Below are 23,904 nucleotides of genomic sequence, written 5' to 3' on the forward strand. Positions count from 1 at the left end.
AACCCGTCTGCCTTGAAATTTCTGCCTAGGAAAGACCTTGCTGATGCAGTATAACTACCCTGTGTCTTGTTAATCTGCAGAATCTTGCCATGATATATGACTTTTAACAGAAAACTGTCTTCAGCAATCTCACTTTGTGAGTTTGGCTGTTCATCACATAGTTGTATTCCTCCTGAACAACTGTTTCTGTTTCAGTAAATGATTGTGTTTGAACGTACATATTGACTTGGTGATCAGTAGTACTTGTTTGGTATAATTGTTTAATCATAGACTTGAAAATATGCATACATAATGTATAATTAAATAAATAATAAAACAGACAAAGGAGTATATTAATACTCTCTTGTTAAAGTAAAATCTGTCTGGCACAATATGGTATCCAGGTCATCATACTCTATACAAGGCTGCTGGGCAGGACAGGTTTAAAAAAAAAGAAAGAAAAATATGCATACAAAATCCCTGACTTTGTGCAAGTGTACCTAGCAGAACTGATGCTGTTTTGAAGGCAAAGGCTGGTCACACCAAATATTGATTTGACGTTTCTTCTGTTCACTCACGTTGCATTTGGTAATTGATAAATATAATCTATCTATCTATCTATATAATCTATTCTACTTTTGAAAGCATTCTTACTTTATATCATTTTTCCACACCGGCCTAAAACTTTTGTACAGTACTGTATATACTGTATTTACTGCATATATACAGCTTCTGAGGTCAAGATTATGAACAGCATGTCCCTTAGGATTGCTAGTAGCAACATGTCAGTTGACAAGACAGCGGTCATGGGAACTTTGACGGAAAGCAGCAATTTCCGAACCATGTAAATGTTTGACGGGTGGCTTGTGGGGGATTTGTCATCACAATCATTGGAAAAGGTTGTTCTTATCATTGTGTTGGTTAGCCCCAGGCAATGTGGTATTAATGTGGATGTGTCACTACATTCACTCAGAGCTCAGTGAGTTATGAGGAACTCCCTGACTGTTAAACGACACACATACAGATTTCATCAAACTTGATTTACAACTCCACAGTTCTTTTTTTTTGCTCTCTTCACACGCTCTCTCCTTCCTTTCTTTTCTCCTTCCACACTTAAGTCACTTTCATTCACATCCCTCTCTTCCTTCCATCTTCCATCTAAACAAATTAGGGAGCAAATGAGGAGGGAGGAGTGATATGGGTGATGAGGCTTGCCAGAATGTCAACAGATGACAAGCAGCGCAGATGGGGGGAGAGAGGGAATGGAAAAGAAATAGAGAGAGAGAGAGAAAGAGAGAGAGAATGTAATGAAAAGAGAAAAGTATTCCCTGAAATCCCAGACTTGAAAAGAAATGATTAATGAGGCCAGATGTTCGGCTTCTTTTTAGCATGAATCATCGCATTCCCCATGACAAAGCAAAAACTGCCCCCTCATTCCCCAAACATGGACGCAGCAGACAAATACTTCCAAAACTGTAGACAATAGAGACAAATCCAGTACTTCTCCGGCTTGTTTCGTGTCTTTGTTTCATGCTGACATCACTTTAATTCAATCTATACCTCTCAGAATAACAAAAACAAGGTATTTTAAATAGATATACTCAGGCAGAACCACTTCCAAGTGCTTGTTTCACTGACAAAGCTAATTATGGCATCTGGGCAATAAATTGTGCATGAATCTGCTGTGCCTCAACAATGATGTGAGAACACAACTGATCCTTCAGAGACACATTTACTAGCCACAGAAGCCTGACATCCTTCAGGAAATCAGCGCAACTCAGTTTGTGTACCAGCAATGCCAGCTTGGCATCCTTGATTGATTGAACACGTAGCAGCAAAAATGAATAGCAAAGTGGAATGACATAAAGCACAGGAAAGAAATTGCTTTTTCTTTGACAGCGTTTATAACGTTTAATCTATATATGACTTGACTTAACACACAACATAGTTAGCATAAATGTGTGCATGTACACAGTAGGGAGAGAAAATAGCAAAAAGAGGGCTCTCATTCATCCTGATCTCTCTCAATACCTGTTCTCATTTCCCCATTACTTTTTCAAGATTTTAGCATATAGACATGCAGTCGCAGCTAACAACATCAGCTCTAATGACATTATAAACAAAGTTTTATTATATCTGTAGCTATTAGCATTTCCATTGTTTGTATTTTTAACACCATTTGCATGTGCTTTTAATAACTGAGATAAGAATATTGGTTATAGTCTCCCACATCTATGGGTGCTGAGATGGATACAGGATGTATTCTGTTCTGGTGTTGTGTGTTTAGCCTAGCTTAGCATAAAGACTGGGAGCAGGGCTAAACAACTCACCTGACTCTGTCCAAACATCTCTAGACCTGACTTATTATTACCACATCTGGTTTGGTTAACCTGTACACACCGGCCATCACATCGAGGTTGCCAGGTTTGGAACTATCATGTGTGTACAGAGACCAAAACCAAAACCTGAGTTCACCAACCATTTGGCAGTCTGTTTGATAGCCAAAACTGCTGGGCGGAGGGATAAACTTTAAATAATAAACGTTTGTCAAGAAATAGCTCTACAACTTGCTTTAACATGTGTTATTATGTTCGGTTTAAACAAACCAGATACTTTGAGAATATAAGTCAGCTTTAGAGAGGCTGATTCCAGTCTTTAGGCTACGGGATAGGGATGCTAACTGAGACATGACGTTGATATCGATCATCTCATCTCACTCTCGGAAAAAAAGCAAATAAGCGTATTTCCCAAAATGTCAAAATATTCCTTTAAGGACATGAGGATATTTCTGTTAATAGCAAAGGAAGGAAATTTATGTGTTTTTCTATCATACTTTGGTTCCCCTGCTCAGTCTGGTTGGTTAAGTTGTTACATAGGCTCCATGGTCCTCAGAGGATGTGTTTTGCTAATAACCCATGAGGAAAATGGGTCAGCCATAAAACATCAGCTGAAACTGTTGTTAACTTCTCATGTCAGAAAGCATGAGTGCAACTCCACCACCCCAATGCAACCTCCAGCAGTAATAAAACATAAGAGGACCTAACGCACATAGCCAGAAGGCAGCCGGGCCTCAGTCGTCTCTGTGACTTAGTGTTGAGCCATTGCCAACAGAGGAGGCCATCCATAATTAACCCTGCACTGTCAAGTCAAGACAGCAGTCATAACATGTCCTCACATGTCATTTTAACCTTTTTCCCTGCATCGTTTTCTTTGCCGTCAACTCATCACCCAGATCTGTTGTTCCCTGCATAAGGACTTCTGTGAGTGAAGGCAAGGGAAAAGGCTTTGATCTACTGTGTTTCCTTCACAGCGTCTCTCTCAAAGGCTTTGGACCGCAAATGATACTTGGAACAGAGGGAGAAAAATGTGTTTCTCATTTGCTTTTGTTGAGGGTGATTTCTGTGATTTATTCCCTGTTAGTAAGGAGTGATGGGGCTATTTGGCCATAGGGTAATCATTGCTATCAACATCTGTTGTTCTCAGCAAAAACCAAAGTGTATTGTTTCATTTTCTTCTTCCCCCTCTGATCCCTCTCTCATCTCTCTAAATCCTAATAAATCTTTGTATGAATAAAGATTTCATTAATTCCGGAGATGGGGAAATGGGCAATTAAAATGTGTGAATCAAAGCAGAGAAAGCAGAGAGGTATAGGGAGTGCAATTGACTGAGTCAAAGGGTCAAAAAGGCTAAGTCAAAGAGAAAGAAGGAACATGAAAAAGAGCAAGAGACAATGATTAAAAAGTGAAAGAAGGAGATTGATTTGCCTATCTTTGACTAGAAACTGAAATAAGGGCCAATCAAATATGTGAGGAAAAGTAAAGTGAGAGAATTGTTAGAGCAAGAGCGTCAAATCAGAGAAAGGAGCCATATGGACACAAAGAGACAGAGAATGGTGGAGAATGAGATTAAAAGATTGATTTGCCTTAAACTGAAAACTGCTATGTGGAGAAACGAAGTAGAAGAGAGGGGAAATAAGAATCAAAAGGACGAAATTAGAAAGAGTTTTTAGCCACGTTAGCTGTGTAGCTCTAGGGATTGGCAATGTCGACCTGTTGGTCAGTTCGCCACACAAATGTCTCTAAACTTTTGGACAGGCAGTCATGGTGTTCAGAGGATGAAGCTATCTGACTTTGGGGATCTGTAGTCTTTTCCACTGGTGCCACCATGAGTTGATTTGAAGTGAAAAGTCTCTGCAATATTATGATTGTAAGGACATTTGGTAAAAACATTAATGTTGCCCTCAGGATGAATTGTAGTTGATTAATAGACTTTTTTTTACAGTGATTATTATACATATTTAAATTACTATATAAGTTACCACTATAATTGCAGACATTATTATTACACATATTAGTTAGCTTTGCAGCTTAGATTTATCACATCCACAACCAGTTTACTTAAAGATATTAATCATAATTGTATGTTGATGGACTAAACTAATTTTCATCGTCTCTTTTGGGGCTAATCAAAACAACGTCCATGGACCTGGTGGGTTGGACAGATTGACTTTTCATGTTGTACCATCATCAAGTCACAGGTACAAGGACAGAACCACTTGTGTCCAATTATCTCACAATCCTCTTGCCAATAAATCCTACCTCAATACCACAGGCGATAGCAAAAACATGGCGAGGACAGGGGCTGATACAGTGAAAACTGGGTTAGAGTTCAAAGGGCCGAGGAGAGCAGGCACTGCTCTGATCTTTGGCAGGGGAGTTAAAACATTAACATTCAACCTGCACAGCCAAGCCTTACCCCTGCATCTCCTCAAAGACAGGGAGAAGGTTGGTACAGTATGCAGAGGGAAGATACATAGAGTATGTGCAACATACAGTATCTGTAAATATGTGAGTATGGGTGTGAACTTGTGTTTCTAAACTGAGAGCAGTATATAGGCCACATATAGTGTATATATTCTGATTTCAACACTCAAGAGCTCTATCAGTGGGATTACATGAGTCCATTTATCATTCCATATGAGTGTGGTTTACATGGGTAATTGTAAATTAAGTGGATTACTGTGCAATATAGTCCCTGAGGGAATTAGAGAATCTCTGAATGGATGCAGAATCCTATCGTAGTGTAGCCAGCAGGTCCACAGCAGCATCAGCACTTTCTGAAGCAATGATATCAGAATGAGCTCCTTTGAATGATACTGATTTAATATCAGCACGGTAGATTTAATGATACTGACACACATTATGTTTCAGCTCCCTGAAGTGGGGCCGATGATTGGCACATTCTGCCACAAGCGTGCTTAAGAAAATGTGCTTCATGGGATGTACTGTTCACGCTTTCATAAGCAGGAATATTTTCATTCTGTTCAGCCAAGACAGAGGTTTTGTCTTTAACCACAAAGTTGGGAAATAAGTGAGGACAAAGTATATGTCGTTGTTCTTTCAGGGCTTTGCGTAAGACGGAAGTATAAGATGCATTCTTTTTCCTCCTGGCTTCAGTGGCCTTTCACCATCCAAATCCCCTAAAATCCAAATCCACCTCGAATGAATTGCGGTGGATTACAAATGAGGAAGCAGTGGCAGGGATTTCTTTTTTAATGAGGACAAAAACCTATCACCACATCTAACCTGAAACGCTTCATTTACTGCTGCCTGCCAGCAGCCACTTCCCAGTAGAATTTGGGGGTTAAAATTGTGGCGTTTCAGTGCAGTTCGCTCAGGGCCCTGGCAACAAACGATGGCCTCCCTCCCACACCCCCGAACATTTAAACCCAGCTCAGTTTGCCCAAAGCAATCTCAGCTCGGGAGTCGAAAGGTCACTTTAAATAAATAAAGAATGGGGAGATCACTCAGCATCCCACACACAGAGTGAGCAGCACTTTGAAAGGATAGCCAAGGCTACACCATTTAGCATTCAGTAGCCTGAAGCAATCCGTGAGGCTGGCAGTCTGAGAACAGAAAGTCTAAGTCCAGATTGACTCCCACTCACTTGCCATGGCTACATCAGTCACATTGCTCTTTTAGCTAAACTTTTGACCTGTTTGTCACTGCACCGTTTGCTGTTGTCAGCTAAGAGAAGACACAGCTACGTGGAATTAATTCATTGCCTCAGGTTCAGGCCCGCCCAGTGTTTTGACCAGCATATGTTTATATTTCTGTCTGTCAACTTTTACCCTCTCAAAGTTTGCAGGAATTAGCACTGGGAAATAGCAACACAGGTGATAAGACTGCAAAATTGGGCGTCAATACTTGAAAACCCTTGTCTTATTTTCTGAATCTTCCAAATAAAAGCAGTATTGTTGGAAGGGAAGAGCACACTCCCTGTGAGACCATGTAGGTAAGATTACACACTGCATCAGTAAAACTATTCTCAGGCCTTTAAAAAATAAACTCAATTGGATTTGCGACCCGTATACACACCACATCCACACAACAAAATATAGTCTCAATGGCATACACAAGCCAGGTGCATGGACCCAAACACACATTGCACCCATGAGATACAGTATTTTTGGGCATGAGTGCCTGTGCACACCTTCATACACTCACACACACATGCCATTTTGTCATTGCAGGAGCCCAGCTTGTTACATCATCTAGAGGGGAGTTTATCAGAGACTGATCAGCAGCAGCCTCCTCTCAAAGGCTGTTTTGTCTTCCTCTTGCCTGAAACTCCCTGAACCCACAGATTACCTTCCAGCCATGGGTATTTGTTTACCATGGCCTGAATTTGCAAGTCTTTATCATGGCTGCTTGCCGTCACTGAGGGGAAGTGCTTTACACGCAGCTTATCAGTGCCAGGAGAACTAGTCCACAGGTAATCCTGGTATCTACTTGACTAACATTTTAGTTTGTTCTCTCAGTTGTTTAATCAGGACATATAACTAGCAAGGTCAACACACTGAATATAGTACTATTCATATTTTTGCTAAATGCATAAACTGAGTATCTCATGGCAAAATGAAGGCAAAAGCAGCCTTAAACCAATATCTTTTAGACCATTTATTTTTGTCCACGTTCCGAAACTACCTTATCAATAATGACATGACAATGACAGATAAAACTACAATGAAAACCAGGATCCAAAATGTGAAAGAAAGGGAATATGTTTGCCCCTCTTGAGTTCACATGAGGGTCAGAAACAAGACTTTTTGGATGGTTGTATCATATGATAAAGGAATATTGTTTTCCCATTGTATCCAATTCGATGCTGCTCATTTATTACCATTACATCTGAGTTATAGAGCTAAGCTGATATTCAATTATATATACCTGTTACGAAGGTATATCCAGAATCCTCATAAAATGGCATATGTCCTTGCTCTTCTTGCAAAACACAAGCATGTATAAAACATATACAGTTGTAAAGAAACATACTTATCATACATTTTCTATATTTATATTTCCTGTTGTACAAGTTGCACAAGAAATTGTGTCAAGTCCAGTCCACCATCTCTGTTTGGAATAGGAATACAGCTTAGGTTAAAAATCTTTTTTATTGTACAACAGAGAGGGTATGTTTCTTCATCCAAATGGTTAGAAGAGTCTTTAAGGAATCCAGAAATACTGTTACAGCTATGCTTTTAAAAAGTGCTGGTTAACAACCTTCTGGGTTTTTCAAAGTTTGCTGAGTATTTATTTTTCAGAAATCAGATGCTTAGCTCTGTGACTCAAATGCATGAGAGGATCAAACTGGGGCAATACTAAGTCTTTTTTCATTTAAACTTTAACTTAAACAAGTAAGTAAGTACTTGTGACAGTTTCTCTCAATGGACAGTGTCCCCTGTATGTAAAATTTGTCACTTCCTGTATATTCCTTCTTTCACCAGTGGGGCAATTTCCTGAACATGGCCATGCTGACACCAGGATTTAATTTGGGCAGAAGGGGAGATCTGCAGCATGAGGCGGCTCTTCTCTATTTCAAACCCAACATAACAATCTTGGTTTGGGCCAGCTTTTAAGGTTTCGCAGCTGGGCAGAATTTCTCATCTTCTCATATCTCCTGCTAGAGTCCTGTGAGGGAGTGAGACCAAAGAGGGATTCAAGAGGGGAATTTTTCTGGGGAGAAAATATTAGAAGTGTACACAAGGAAGGATGAAGGAGTGGAGTGAGGCAAAGCTCGTTGGAATGACTCCCAGTCCTCACCACTGTCATGCAGAGACCACACAGCTCCAAAATGTTCCAAAACAGTTGGGATATGGAGGGGATAAACTGGGGGTATATGGTGCCTTTGATGGTGCAGCAGTTAACACTGCAGTGTCTGCTGAAGTGCTACTGTGTCTATCCTTCTCACCTGCAATCAAGAGAAATGCTTAATGATGTGAACAACCCACAATACATTAAAAAAGACACAAGCATTTTTCAAGACAACTCTTTTCAGATTACACCATTTTCTTTGGTTAACACAATCCTGGTTTCAAGTGTCACTTAGCAACCAGATATTATTCGCATTGGAGTTGCAAGCAATTAAGGGCAAGGTCCCCCAGGCATAAACAAAAGCAAGATCTCTCAGAAGAGATGCAGTGGTGGTAAGTTTGTCAGCTGTGTGGCTTTTCCATCAGGGTGATTCTTGTTTTAAGATACTAAGGAGAAAATATCAGGTTACTAGAAGTGCTGCAAAATAGACATAGACTGAGAATTCAGGATTCACCTTTTCCCTGCAGTGAACAAAACTTTACATGGACTGCTTAGCATAGGATTAAGACAGCAGCAGCCCTCTGGAACAGCACCCAGGCCTCTTCATCTGCAGCATATTCTGACGACGAGTGCCGTCCAACCACAGGATCCTGGCCTGTCTCCCAGCTAGCCCCGCTAATTAGTCCCCCTCTTCTGAGCTAATTGGCCGATAAAAAATGAGGATGGCCTCTTCACCCAGCCCAAGTGTTGTGCCACCAAATGGCAGTGGGGAGGATTATGCGGGCTTATGAGGCATGGTGACACTCAGCGAGAGCCACTCCTCTGCTATTAATTTCCTTGTCAAGCGGGTGGCCTCTGCTGTGTCACTCTGGTTTGTTACTAGACACGAGAAAACTTTAGCCTGGGGTTGACGACTTATTCTCATTAAATGCCTTCATATCCGAACTATTTAGCTGTGTTAGTTTCGTGCAGATTAACAATGAAATCATTCATTTGAGTGGATGATGAGTCCTGTAGGCGATATAAGTGTTACAGCATGTTACAGGCATCTTACTTTTGTGGCTTTTGATTTTCTTTGTACTGTTGAGAATGTGGATTAGTGATTCTGGATTTTCAAGGAAAACTGTCTGACAACATGCAAATCAGTGAGGCCAATGTTTAAAAAAAAATGGTATGGAGCGTCCTGGTGGTTTAGACACAATACTGTACTATGTAACCGCAACATACCGGTTTGATTCCAGCAGTTGATCTTTGCTGCATGTCATACCCCCCCCCCCCTTCTGTTTCCTCTCTGTCGCTACAGCTATCCAATAAAGGCAATACATGTCAAAAAACCTGACATTGAAAAAAGACAATCTCTGAAACACACAATATTACAAAAAAGGATAGTGCAAGCAACCTCCAGAACATTCTCAGATTGTCAAAGGAAGAAAGAAACAAAGAAACAAAGAGGAATAGAAAACTACCTGAAAAATAAATAAATAAATGTGTAGCCTACTATCTAATGTGCAACACACAGTATACTGAATATGAGAATTTGCTCTTGTGCCCCTTTTTTAAATATTTATATACATTCCAGGGAGGTTTTGCTTCACTTTTTTTATAGCTAGGCCTATAGGCTATTTAGGCCTATGGGCACAAGATCAAAATGTTAAAGGGAAAGTGATTAGTTCCTAGTCATACCAAAATAAAGTTAGGTCAATCTATAGAACATGCTGTTTCTAAAAAGAGTATGACCGAATTGTTTTAAGGATAAATTAAAAATTAAATTAGATCATAAAAATTAATAGGTAGGCTAGATAACGAAGTAGATATGTGAAATCGACTCAATAAAAGCAGCAATGGATGCACAGATAATGCCCATAGATTATGAGTTAGAGTAGCCTATGCAGAACCAAAAGAAAAAGATCTGTCTGTGTAAACTGTTTGATCCGGCTAGAATGAATGCAAACATGCGGCTGTGAGAGTTCAGTGAACCACTCAGCCTGAATACTATCAGAACATAACTCCTCAGTGTGGCAATCTCTTTCACCGAGGGCGCTTTGCTCCCTGGCACATGTCCAAACAACTTCCATAGGCTTACAATTAGATAATTTGCACATGCGGAGGACTCCGGTTATGAATGGGTGCATTCCCCCAAGTCCCGCCTCTTCCGTTCCCACAGACGGACCAATCAGGGGCGCAGATTGCGCTTCGATGGGACGTCACGTCAGCTGCCGTCGTGTCGGAATTGGAATGTTACCGACTAACAATCGGAACAACTGAGCACTCGGTAATTGAACACTAGGATCAAGGAATCCCGTCTTTATGAACATTTTCTCAGCTATTTACCCAGTCTGAGATTAGCGTTTGTTTCCTCGTGTCGACCGGATAACTTCGCCTGCTGCGGGGCTCCCCGCCGATCCGGTTTTTATTCTAAATCAGCGGGTATGTGTGGAGGTTGTAATAAATAAGAAGAGAAATGCAGGGATTCGTCAGGTTACAGTCGGACCGCTGAGCTTCCCCTGCGCTGCGACGCTTCCGCTGGTTTTTTGCTTCTCTTTACACGGGACCATGGAGTGATAAAAGAGGGGGGATAGGACGAAATCACCCCGAGGCATTTAGATCCGAGCGCCGCGGGCACAACGTCGGGTTTTTACACTCCCTGGTCAATGTGTTACCGAATTTAACACCCTAACCGGGGTATACCTTTCCGTCTGTGAGAGCCTCGGGGACCCCTGCCGCTGTTCATCCAGGGGGAGAGAGTTCCTAGACGACTGTCGGACAGTTTTCCATTTGAATAGCCCACACCGCCAGCCTGAATGAGAGTGAGAAGGAGCGCAGGGGAAGAGAGTCGCTGCATGTGATTGTGTCCGAGAGGGTCCGGTCAGCACTGGTCTTATTAGCTGCACCCAAGCCCCTCTGTAGGCACCGTGCGATATGGTGAAACTCTACAGAAGAGGGAGCACGGGACAATACTTTTAAAATCGCCCACATGCACTGGATCAATTGCTGGATTTGGGAACCGAATACGCAGAAGGGGGGCTGGGGATCCTTGGAGGCTGCCGGAGGATGGAGCGGTGTAGCCTGGGTTGGTGAGAGCCTAACTTCGGGCCAATTTACATTTCTTATTCCTAAACAACTCGCCCCTGTTCCCAGGACACATGCAGGCCAAAAAACGCTACCTGATCCTGCTCTCCGCCGGTGCATGTCTAGTGCTTCTCTTCTACCTCGGAGGGGTTCAACTTCCAGCGGCGGGCAGGAGCCGGCACGACCGCAGCCGAAATGGGTACCGGCCCGACCAGCCCTGGCCTCACTTCTCAGACCCTTTACATCTTTTCCTGCCCTGGGATCAGACGGACAACGAGGAGTACAACCTGCACATCTCCCCGACGCAGAAGAGGGACGTCAACACGAGTGTTTACAAAGGCAAACGCTGCCGCATGGACTCATGCTTTGATTTCTCTCTGTGTCAAAAGAACGGATTCAAAGTTTATGTTTACCCACAGCAGAAGGGGGAGAAGATCTCAGAGAGTTATCAGAATATTTTATCGACCATTGAGGGGTCCAGGTTTTACACCTCAGACCCCGGACAGGCTTGTCTGTTCGTTCTGAGTCTGGACACTCTAGACCGGGACCAGCTGTCCCCGCAATACGTCCACAACCTGAAGACCAAGGTTCAGAACCTGCCTCTGTGGAACGACGGCAGGAACCACCTCATATTTAACTTGTACTCGGGGACGTGGCCGGACTATACGGAAGACCTGGGCTTTGATATCGGTCAGGCCATGTTGGCCAAGGCCAGCATCAACACCGAGAACTTCAGGCCCAACTTCGACGTGTCCATCCCCCTTTTCTCCAAGGACCACCCGAGGACCGGCGGAGAGAGGGGGTACCTCAAATACAACTCCATCCCGCCTTTTAGAAAATACATGCTGGTGTTCAAGGGGAAGCGCTACCTGACAGGTATCGGCTCGGACACCAGGAATGCCTTACATCACGTCCACAACGCAGAGGATGTGGTGCTGCTCACCACCTGCAAGCATGGCAAAGACTGGCAGAAGCACAAGGACGCACGCTGTGACAAGGACAACGCAGAGTATGACAAGTAAGTTACATTTACTGAGCTGGTTGATTGGGGAAAGTGTTTGTTTTTTTATGTTCTCAAACTTTTACGCACCAAATCCGTGCGCATGGAGTTGTCACCCGCATCCAAAACAGCGCACCATGCGCGCATCCTTCAGGGTTCTCATGCTTTGGCACACATTAAATATTTGTGTGTTTGTGTCCTTCCTAACTGAAAATAGGGATTAACCAGTAAGAATATAAATTTACTTCTCCCTATAAAATCTAGATGTATAATTATATACATCTATACATGTACAATTCTAGACTAAGAAATGTAAAACTCTGGAAATATTGTTGATTAACTATCAATGATTGTGAGCCTTATAAAGATCTCCATCTGCAGGTCACAGTTAACCAACCTTTTTATGTCCTACAGCCTGACTGGTTTTTACCCTTCACTCCACCTCCTTGCTCCCTTTCAAGCATGAAGTAAAAGATCTCCAGCCAGTCTATTAGCTCCCTGGACAACCCCCCTCCCTTTCCTATGAAGGAATTCACCCCCTCCTAGCTCCAGTCCATAGAAGCACAGAAGCAGCCTTTACCAGGATATGCAGGGACACGTTTGATTTGCACCCTGTACTTAGTGCAAATTAAGTGAAAGTTGACGGTGGGAGTTTTTGCTCATAAAGTAGTATCAGTGATACGGTGACCCTGTCATGGCAAAATGCTGCTTCCCTTTTAAAAGTGCACGTAGTGTAGTTTACGTACGCTGTGGTGTGTAACATGTTTGGTTGAATTATGAGGTGATTTTGTGCGAATAAATCAGTCATAATGGGTTAATTATCACCTTCATTTCCAGTTAGTGCCATCTTTTCCACTTAGCCCCCAGGGACAGTTGATTACCTCTAATTTTAGAGGTCTCAGTTTTGTCAAGGTGGTAATTAATGATTCCCCCTTGGGATCAACAGCTGTACTTGAAGGCTTGGTATTTTTTAATATGGAAGCCAGTGTTTGATGTTTACGTAGTTGGTTGATGTGTTGAACTCCTCTATCAGGTTCTCTTGTCTGTGAGTGACATCGGGTCGATCTACATTTATCCACCTGTGTACACTGTGACTTTGTAAAACCTGGAAAACTCAGAAATGCGATAACAGCACTTGTCGTCATTGTTCCGAGTAGCTGAGTCCATGTCAAGGTTAAGGGAAAGGACACATGGCGAGCATTATGGACATTTAACCTGCACATATTTCTGTTCAATCAATCAGAAAAGACAAGAAAAGGGAGCTGTGGGGCAAGATAAGGAAGGTTTTTAACCAAACATACGTTGGGTTGAGGGAGGAAGCGACTCTCCTTGAACTTGACATGAACTCAAAAACTTTCAGCTCCTCACAGACACACTGATAATGCAAAAAACAGGGACCTCTAACAAAACTTCACAAGCATGCACTTGTCTATCCATTCGTCATCCCCCCTCTCTCTCTCTCTCTCTCTCTCTAACACACGCTCATTCACTTCCCCCACTGTCTCCCTGGATGCCTTGGGCTCGGTGTCACCTGGAGAAAGATATGTCATCCATTATCTGACATTCCAGTTGTCTCTGGACAGCCCACCCCTGCTCTGCTCTGCTCACGGCTCTGTTTCCCAGCGGACCAGGCCTCATTTTCCCAGAGGTAGCTCTGACTCTGGAACATCTCTGTACTGTGATCAGCTGATTGACACAGCTGATCACAGTGGGTTCAGGGGACCCAGAGGTCTCGCTGCCCACCCTTTCCACTGTAGTGTGTTTCACAGATTGATCAGTACCTCTGCCTTTCAGTCATTTCATTGTCAGCGTCGATACTGCCTTTGATTTCTGTCCCTGCTAAAACTCAGTAAATCCATTCCATTCAACACTTTTACAGTGTTAGCAAGCAGTTTGCTTTTAATTTTTATACTGTGTTTTAGAGTTGGTATTGCTGGTCCTAACCTGTGCTTAGATTGCCAGTCCACTTTGGCATCTGAAACCAATACATTTAAAGCATTTTTTTCTGTTATGTGATTTAGCAGCCTTTTTTAAATTTTAGCAAACTGATGCCTTTCATTTTAATCTAATTTAAACCCCTTGGGTGCCCTTGTTTTGCAAAAACCCTGATGTAGCTCCCTCAGGTAAATGGATCTATATGCAGCTGGCCCGGTGTGAGCGTCCCATTTCCACAGGCTAAGGACGGACAGACGATGCCTTGCAGGGTCGCTGTGATGAAGACTCAGGAATGCTCACACGTGTCAGAGCAGCTGTTAACAGTTGAGGAAGGAGCACTGCCAAGGCAGGCCGATTATACAGTATATGTTCATACCTGGATGCTCTTTGAATGTAGCCTGACACATACTGATGCGGCCGGCTCTGGCCTTATCCACTCAGTTGCTTGCAATCAATATGCACCCACCCACCGAGCACAAACACACCCCCACACATAAATACATACATACGCACTGCCGTGGCTGGTGCTGCAGAACTATGCCACACCCAGGCTCATCTTTGCCTCCTGACCTTTGACCCTGTTGCCTTCCAGGGGAATGCTGCTCTTCAAAGGAATGCAGCAGCAGGAGGTCAGACTGAAAGCCAGTATATGGATACCTGAACCAGCACAGACACACACACACAGACACACACGCACAGAAAAGCACCACACACCGCACATTTATTCAATTGATTTTCTTAGCTGCAAAAGCTTTCAATTGGAGTCACTCTGGTCCACTTCCATGGCCAAGCGCTGATGAAAGGGCCCATTCACTGCTACATTATCCACTGAGTTTTCAGGGCTTTCTGACAATGATCCTGGCAGAGGACAGTGAAAGGCTATTACAGTCTCGACAATTGAAAAATTTCACGTTAGGTGGGATTTTGCTGTAATGCTATGCCCTGTGGTGACTAAACCTCCTATAACGGCATACTCCTAACTAGATATGTGATAGTTTCTGTTTCCAACTTTGTGATTTCAGTGGTGGGAAATTAAGTTCTCGTTTGTTCTAAATAGGAAGTCAAATTGTGTTGCTTCTTGTTTCAGTAATGAATCATTTCAGGCATAGATTTTCCATTGTACTATGTAACTGAAGGGGACTAAAAGTCATTCTAATTTGTCCTACGCTTATATACATTTTTCTCTATGCAATGGCATACTTATCTCCATATAGCTCAACATTAAATTCAGCATTTAAGTACTTTAAGTGCTGCCTGTTCCACTGCCAGGCAGATTATCCTGCAAAAATCAGAAGTGCATTCTCATCTAATATGATAGATGAAGAATGGATGTACTTTATTGATTCCAAACTGGCAAATTGTTGTGTTACGGCAGTGGGATATCCAGGCATTGCAGGGGAACAGTAAATACACAATAAATATACATATCAACACTATAAGAGAGAAAAATGTATCAATAGAAAAATAAAACGCAACAAATTAAAAAAAACATAGCATCCTCCATAAATATAATAACATATAATGATATAGAATGTATAGCATACACAATATAAAGAATATATTAGAATACACTAACATACTACATTAGGCAAGTGTGCAAAGCTGTTGAAGTTATCACGATTCACTTGCTTAAAGTACACCATTATTACTATTGAGTGTTCCATTAAAGTACAACTGCACATATTCCTTTTATTTTCTCTTTGTTAAGCCTTTCTCTGGCTAACTGCAGAATCATCATCCCCCATTTAATACTTAACCACCTTTGTTGGCTCATATTGACTTTGTACTTTAGCTACTTCACTGACGGTTGCCGCTCAAGGTCACCCGGGGGACATGAAAACAGAAAGAGAAAGGAATGGGCAATAAAGATAGAGAGGTTTAGAGAATGAGAAAGTCAAGAGGAGATACAGAAATTGTGTGTGTGTGTGTTGTATGTGTTTGCGCATGCCTGAAGGTGTGTGTGGAACGAGAAGACGAAGAAACGCAAGTGGGTGTGAGATTGAGTGATAATATATGTCGGAGTGTGCTGCGTGAGTTGGGATGAAAGAAATGGAGAGTCCAGAAAATTGTGCGTGTATTGGGGTTTTTCCCCATTAGGAGTCAATGACAGTAACATCAACCAAGCGTTTTCATTCTCACAACTGTGTCATCAGCAGAAATTTTCCCACTTGAGAAAATTCTCTCAAAAGCACGAGTGGCTGAGAGCGAGAAAAAAGGGAAGGAGGCCAGCCTCTTGTCCTCCTTTTTTTTTTTCTCTCTGTTTTACTTTTCCTTACCTTTGCTTCTTTTTACTTTCCTCTTTCTCCTACCCTCCATACCCGCTTCCCTCTCTCTATCAGAACAACATGGAAACACTGATGTGCTTTGGCTCGAAATGGCACCCCGCCACATTTCCATTTCCCTCTTTTTTATTTTTTTTATTATGACGCTGCGGCGGTTGACATTTTGTTGACACAACACCACAGACAGAGAGGCAGAAGCTGATCTAGGCCAAGTGAAGAAACCCAGCAACATTTCCTCTCCACCTTATCGCAGTAAAACACTATTATGAGTGGGAATAACCGGCATTCACCTGAATGCCAGTGTGGCGACGTCGCCTGATAGTGAACTCCTGTTGGAGATTTGGAGTGCAGAGCGAGCAGCAAACACAGTGATGTTGTGACCTGGCTGTTTGGCAGGAGAGGGTGTCACACTCACCGGATTGCCATTGTTTGTGTTTCTGTAGTCAGATTAATAAATCATGAATATTTCATGATTGCCTGCTCTCTCTTAGATAAAGTACCACGCTTGTGACAGAGAATGTTAATGATGTGGAGGATAATAAGTTTGAATGCGGTGCAGCTTAATTAGGACTCTTTGATATTTTGGTGCGTACATGTGTGAAAGAGACAGATTTAAGCCCGTAACTAGATAAACCCTCTGTTTGTTACTTTATCTTATCAGGCCGTCTATCCATCTCACATCCCCTCTGACTTTCTTCACACTCTCTCTCTTCTCATTTTAACTGTCTCGTTTGTGTATTTGAGTTGCTTCAGCCTCATTTGGTGTTATCTGGGGCAAGTCACTGCGTTACATGAGAGAAGTCAGCATGGCTTCATCAGCTTATAGCCCATTGGTTTTTAATTATTGTAGATCTCAGCTTATTCTTGATCCTGTCATACCACTGTTTGTATTATGCTGTAAATAATTGTAATCATACTTCCTGTAACTAAGGGCATAGGTTTGTCTTAGCTGTTTATCAGTCGACCATGTTTTTTAATATACTAATCTAGAGGGCGGCAGCTAATTCATTGAATAATATAATTATTGTTGTTTGCAATTGGTGACAAATAACTATCAGTTCCCAGAGCCCAAGGTGCCATCTTCAGATGGCTAGTACATAAAATATTCAGTTAACTGTCATGGAAAAGAATGAAAACCAGAAGATATTCACGTTTGAGATGCTGCCAGCAGTAATTTGGCATTTTTGCTTAAAAAAACCCCTCATGTGATTACCTGATCAACAAAATTGTTAATGTCGATTAACTACTCAATTCCTCTTCTAATCATTGCAACTCTACTTAATCTCACATCTGCTCAAATTTATTCCAAGTGTGTGTTGCTACTTGTTTTCGTCTCTGTGAGTTTTGGCCGTCTGTGGCTGCTCACCCATCCGTGTCTTTTTTGTTTGTGTGTGTGTGTGTGTGTGTGTGTGTGCGCGCGTGTGCACATGGGATGACTGGGGTCATGACCCCGCTGTCTGTCCCCTTGCTGAGTGACGAAGGCAAAGCCCCGTTCACTGACCCACATTTATTGAAGGATTACCAGCAGAGCCAAGCCGCCCCTGGCCTCAGAGGTGGCGGCAATGGTGGCAAGAGTGGGAGGGGGGGCAAGAGAAGGAAATAACATGGACATGAACTCGACTCACACACACAGACAGCGAAGACCAAATGAACCATCCTGTAGCCCCTCCCAGGCCAGCTGCCGGCTAGTTGGTGGAGAGAGATTGATCAGCTGGGAGGGTTCCCCCAAAATGAAAATCGATGGGAGTATTAGCACAGCAGTGGGCCTGCCCCTGGATCATTTCCTCTATTAAAAACTGCTCACTCCCACTCTGGAGAAGAAAAAAAACTGCTCCGAAGGCTTGTTGTGCTTGCGGTAACAGTAATTGAAAGAATGAGAAATAACAAGGCTTCAAAATGCCTTCCCTTCCCTGGACTGTCAGGAAATGTTTAAGAGGAATGAATTAATAAGAGACAGAGTAGTAAAAGTTGTAAACCCCCTCCTCCCTCTCTCTTTTTTTTCTGCCACTCTTGAAGCTCTCTCATCTTTAACTAGTGCTGATGCAGTGATGTAAAAAAGTTTGTAGGCAGACAGGTAAGTGAGTAGCTGCGCAGCTTTTGGAAGGCTCTGACAGTGCAGAACAGAAGGAGAACGAGAGCGAGAGAAAGAAGCTGATTGGGTCCTTGTGAACTCAATTAAACTAGACAGGTATGTGACTGGCTGAGGCAAAAAGTGATGATCAGGACAGACACGTGATTGGCTTCTCATTAAATTTTCTGCTGCGGAGGGATGAAGGGAAGATATGGCGTCTGTCTGCAGGTTTGGCGAGCAGAAGGAGTTCTGACATCTGTCCCTTTTTTTTTACATAAAAACCTCTCGTCTCAGCTTTCTCTGTGTGGCACAGGGCAAGCTGAGACAGGGGGCAACACTGCTCTGAGCGCACATTCCCAGCTCCTAGGACTGTTTTCTGTTTTTCTGTTTGTTTTTCTTGCCTACGAGCACAAACATTTGTTTGTCTTCTGTCTCTCACTGTATTTAAAACCCACAACTTCTAATTGCAAACATGCCAAGTTGCTGATTTTACAGGCTGAATTATTTTGCCCCTTGTAGTGAAAATCCACAGAGAACAATTTTTTTACCCTTTACAGAGCTTTTAACTGTTTTTGTTTTATAGCCGAAACTTTACTCTCAATGTTCTCATCTCAGCTGTTTTCGGCGAAAAAAGCTTATATAACCCACTGTCTGCTATCTGCTCGCTGCCAAACAGGAAACTGACAAAGTTAGCAACTAACCTGGTGTACATAGTTGAGCATTTAGCGACTAAAAAGCCAGATATTTACTGGAGTTAGTGGAGACTCAAACAGCGCTAAAGCAGAGTCCGTGTTGGACTTGCATCGTCACGTTGCCAAAAAACACGACTCCAAATGAATTGAAATGTTGCTCCATAGCTCCTCAAAGTGAACATGTTCGCTGAATCAACTTGATACATGTCAATGCTTTTTAGAGCTTGTTGTGGTGTCCTAAAGTGGCCAAAAAAAACAGACCTGTATTGACTTCTGAAGTTGTACCAAGCACCCGCTCAAATTTTTTGTTGTTTCTAGGTGAACAAAATCTGGTTAAATGATGGTCCGGTCAGAGTTCTTTTTTCCAAGTTGGTCAGAGAAATGTCAACTTTTAAGTAAACCTAGCTAGTGAAGAATAATTGACATAAATGAAACAAGTCAATCATTAAACTGTATGCAAGGCTCTTATTTCTTATTTAACAACACATTTGTTGTCCCATTCATCCCTCCTATTTGCTCATGTGTCTAGTCAAGTATGGCTGTTATCTTTTTTTGCTACTACACCGCAGAGCGTAGAGTTTGTTAGTCCACGAGAGGTCAGGCTGTGTGTCTGAGGGAGCTAGGGGGATGCCGCTGGACTCAGTGCTCCCAGGGATTTGTCCCTCTTCCTGAATGAGTCTGCTGTCCCCAGGCTGTGGAGCACCTGACCAGAGTTATCTCATCAATGGGGAGCAGTGGGCAGAAACTCTGGCCTATATCTGCTGTGGACACACACACACACACACACACACACACACACACACACACACACACACAGCTAATAGTTAAAAGCCGAACATTTCCTTCCAAATAAGAAAGAAAACAGCACAGACTGATTAGGGCATATTCCACCAGCACTGTCTGCTGCAGACCTCGCCTCCTGTGAGCTCCGTGACTCCCTCAGGGCATTGCAGCAGCTCGCTGGGGGGGTGGGGGGTGGGGTAGTCACTAGTTTTTATGGCAGCTTTTATTGCTCCAAGAGGCCGTTTAGCAAACACCTACCAACTGCACATCAATGAGACGGCGGATCATTGACGTCAGCTTGCACGCTGACCTCCCTCCTTCACTTCTCACCACCGCAGGAGCAAAAACAAACACTCAACCCCTCTGCTGGTATTCATATTCAAATAGTAATTGGCAAAAGAGGGAAATCTGAGTAAGGGCAAAGAGGAGGCGGGAGGGAGTTGAAGAGGGCAATAGCTTAAAAAAGCATTATGTCACTGAAGAATGTGCGCATGGCTCAATGTTTAAGGGGCCAAGGCTTCGAGGAGAGAAAGAGGGTTTTGTTGGAGCAGATCTGGCTGCCTGGCAGACTGATGGAAGGGCTCTTTTCCCTGTCTGGTTCATCATGCTTTTTTTTATGGCTCAGTTTGACTTCCACTCTTGGGGTGTAAAAGTTAGGGCTGCCCCCAGGCTCTCCAAAGGGGTCCTATTGTGCTAAGGTTGCCCTCTTTCCAGAGGGAATGCTTGTGCCTTGTTGACACTACAGCCTCCCCATATGGTCCCCTTTTACTCCCTCATGTTTTACCCATCTCCATCAACCCTGGCTCTCCTACGGCAGCGGCCGCCCCTCTTCCTCGCGCTTCTCCGTTCTTTTGCTCAAAAGCCGGTGCGACAACTGGCAACAATGGCTGCTCTCACAGCTCCAGCCATCGACAACCATGCCCTGGTTTGGCAGATTCCACGGCACTTCACGGATTGGCGGCTAAGCCAAAACTAGCTAGGGGGGAGGAGGAGGAGGAGGAGGGGGGGGGGCTGTTACACAGGAAGAAGGCATCTGGTCTCACCAAGGAGAGTCTCAGCGTGCCCAGAGTGTGGGTGTATGATTGACCAGAGAGAGGAAGGAGAGAATCATTTTAGTTTATCTCTGTTTTTCCCAGCTTCCTTGGCAGTTGGTTTGGTTGTGCTGTTGCTTGGTGTTTATTCATGAGCTTGATGGGGGCCTCCTTTTCAAATAAAGTAGAAGGAGTGCATGCTTGCTTTTTGGGAGGCGATGTCGGACAAAGTGCAGATGCTGGTGGTAATGCAGGATATATTTTAAATTAACGCCCACTCTCATTCTCTGCAATTTCTTCCTGCCTTTTCTTCTCCTTGCTCACAGTTTTCTCCCCTTCTCTTTAATGTAGTCCTTTCTTGTCTCACACTCCCACAGCCTGAAAAGCCCACACACAACAATTTAATTCTGCATACATGTGACAAGTGTCCTGTACGAACTCATTATGGAAACATTTTAGGAATAAGGACATTTCTTGTGAGTCATTTCCACAGAGATTCAGTGGTTTGATGGCGTTTTTCCACAGGTTCAGAAGACAGTCTGCCGATCCAGCGAGTGTCAGATCTATATTCTTGTAAACTGATATTCTGCTACTTTTTCCCCATTTGTTTCTTTCTGTGGCTCTTATCGCCAAGCTGTAGGACGCTTTTCCTGTTTCAGTGGCTTCATTTTTACCCTGCTGCATCCTGACTGGTGGTGTCTGTTCAACCGCATCCCTGCCTTCAAAGCAAATCAAAAAAAAAAAACGTAGCGGAGAAAGAGCTTGAGTGGGAAAAGCCAGTGATCCTGTCGAGAAATCCGAGGCACTGAGGTAAAGGGAGAAAGAGAAAGATGAGGAGGGGGGAAAAAAGATGGTGTAGCAGAAAGAGCAGCAGAGCATCCTGGTTTGTTTAGCAGCTCAATGGGGTGTATATTCTTTGTGGGGGTGAATTGAAGTGTTTATTTCCCCAGAAAGTTGTGACACGACAGCACTTTGTTTTCAAAGCGTCTGCATCTTGTTTGCCTTTGCAGCTTGCTCACTAGACACGACGTTCTCTGGCTGTCTGTAGTGAGACAGGTGAGAGGAATGAGGACGCTTCCGCTTATGCAATATGTGGGTCCTATAGTAAGAGCCATTGAAACAGAGGATATCACGTCCCCTAATAAACACACACTCAAGAGAGAAATCTTGAGCGGCAGGAGAACAGATTTTAGATACAAAGGCCAGTTAAATCTTTTCTGAGTTCTGAATGGCTTTACTTGATTAACAATACTCATTATCAGCCACATTTGAGAGGCACTTGGCTCAAATCCCTACTGCTCTGCTGGAGGTGCTGAGTGGCCATCAGTTGTACCAAGCGGCTTCCTCTGTAACTGCCAATGTAGGAAAGTCAAATCCAAACCGCACATGGACGTGGGCAGTATTGCGGACAGCAGATATGCATATGATTTTGTCTATACTACAGTGCCTGCGTAGGTTGTGTTCACACATGCGTTTGCCAGTGTACGTACACTTGCGGGCATGGTGATTACATTTATATCATGTAGACCCTCGCTGCTAGAAAGACCCAGAGTATCATTTGAGGTTTAACCGGATTGGTTTAACCTGGCCTGCCTTAAGAAGGTGTATAATTATGAAGACACAATCTTTCACATGCTTCCCACTTCCATAAACACTATTAATTGTGTTTGTTGGAGCATTCACTACTTGGATTTGGACCCAGAAGTCTGCAGAGGCGGACGAGTGTTCTGTCTTTGCATCACCTGGATGCCCAAACACACTGCCCAGAGTCTGCTCAGGATAATCCAGGGTTGATGGAACTTTGGCTGATCCTCAGGCTAAGGACTGTACGTATTGCCTTTCATCGCAATATAGTGCTTGGCATTTTCAAAATGCTCATTTAAACCAGACACAAAAGTCCAGAAGGCCTCTTTTTCTCATTATGTGTCTTCATGTTTGTAAGAGTGTATGAATTTCAAAAGCTTTACTTTTCCCCTCGTACATGTGTGACATCTGTAGTAGATGTCCCAAGATTTTGGTGCACATTTAATCAGCAGCTGTGCCTGCTGTGTGATATTCTCAAAGTGTTTTCGATATCATTTGCTTCTATATTGAGGTGATAGGTGAAATTCTCATAAGGTTCCCCAGACACTGATGTGTGTGTGTGTGTGTGTGTGTGTGTGTGTGTGTGTGTGTGTGTGTGTCTATTTGTGTGAAAGGAAGCGCTTCTATTTGCTAGTGAGCCCAGTCTGGAGTTTGTGGGGGTATCTGGTGACTGGAGAGTATTTACTTCCAGCGACATAGCTTACTATCTATAAACACACTTATATTCTGCTGGGATTGCTGACTTTTCAGGGGCTTAGGGAAAGCATGAGCTAATAATGTCTGAATATACCTTCTATTCATTGTGTGTTTGTCAGTCATCACCTTTCTGTTTCAGTTGTGGAGTGTATGTATTTTGTCTTTGGCCTGGACAGTGGAGGATTGCTTTTCTGTCTGAGTATCTGCCAAATGTTTGCACTGTAGCCAACGACGGGACAGACAGAGAATCCTGACAAGTATGTGTTACGTTTACACCGCAGTCTGAGCTGCCTGTGCACTAGATTGTGCATATGTGCATGGCTGTGCATGCTGCAAGGCCCGCGCGTTTCCTTTAGCAAAGTAGTGCTGATTCAGTAGTGTCTCCTTTCATTCCCACGTCTTTCCTGCTTTCCTCAGTGAATGTTCTTCTTTTTAAGCCTTCAGGCAACCCTCCCACTCAGCCTCTTCCTCCCTGTCCACACACAAACACACACACACAAACACACACACACCCTTCCCTCCCGCATGCTCAGCAGCATCTTGTTTGGCCGAAACCCGGTGCTAACTCTAAGTGTGGCCACTCATGTGGAACCCCCAGAAGCTACAAAACATGAATAATGTATCAGCAAGAGGAGGTTTTATTCATGTATTTTTTTGCTCTTCATATTAAGTAGCATGTCCACACATAC

At 43.2% G+C, this 23,904-nt stretch overlaps 1 protein-coding gene and 1 long non-coding RNA gene across 2 annotated transcripts in view; one reads left to right on the plus strand and one right to left on the minus strand.

Annotated features, from left to right (window-relative positions):
* Positions 1–6,923: 6,923 nt before the first annotated feature.
* LOC119906804 lies at positions 6,924–9,320 on the minus strand. Its single transcript, XR_005445036.1, has 2 exons — positions 8,082–9,320; positions 6,924–7,949 (listed from the first exon to the last, which is right to left on the minus strand). It is a non-coding gene; the product is annotated as an uncharacterized LOC119906804 (long non-coding RNA).
* A 958-nt stretch (positions 9,321–10,278) lies between these two features.
* ext1b (exostosin glycosyltransferase 1b) overlaps positions 10,279–23,904 on the plus strand; it is a 119,089-nt gene continuing 105,463 nt past the window's right edge. Inside the window, exon 1 of the mRNA XM_038725223.1 lies at positions 10,279–12,159. Within this exon, the coding sequence (XP_038581151.1) occupies positions 11,216–12,159 (944 nt within the window). The 5' untranslated portion in view covers positions 10,279–11,215. The remainder of the gene's footprint in view (positions 12,160–23,904) is intronic.

The sequence above is a fragment of the Micropterus salmoides genome, unplaced genomic scaffold, assembly GCF_014851395.1.
Source record: "Micropterus salmoides isolate LMB-PRFRI ecotype aquatic unplaced genomic scaffold, ASM1485139v1 Ms_hic_scaffold_17, whole genome shotgun sequence".
NCBI lineage: Eukaryota > Metazoa > Chordata > Actinopteri > Centrarchiformes > Centrarchidae > Micropterus > Micropterus salmoides.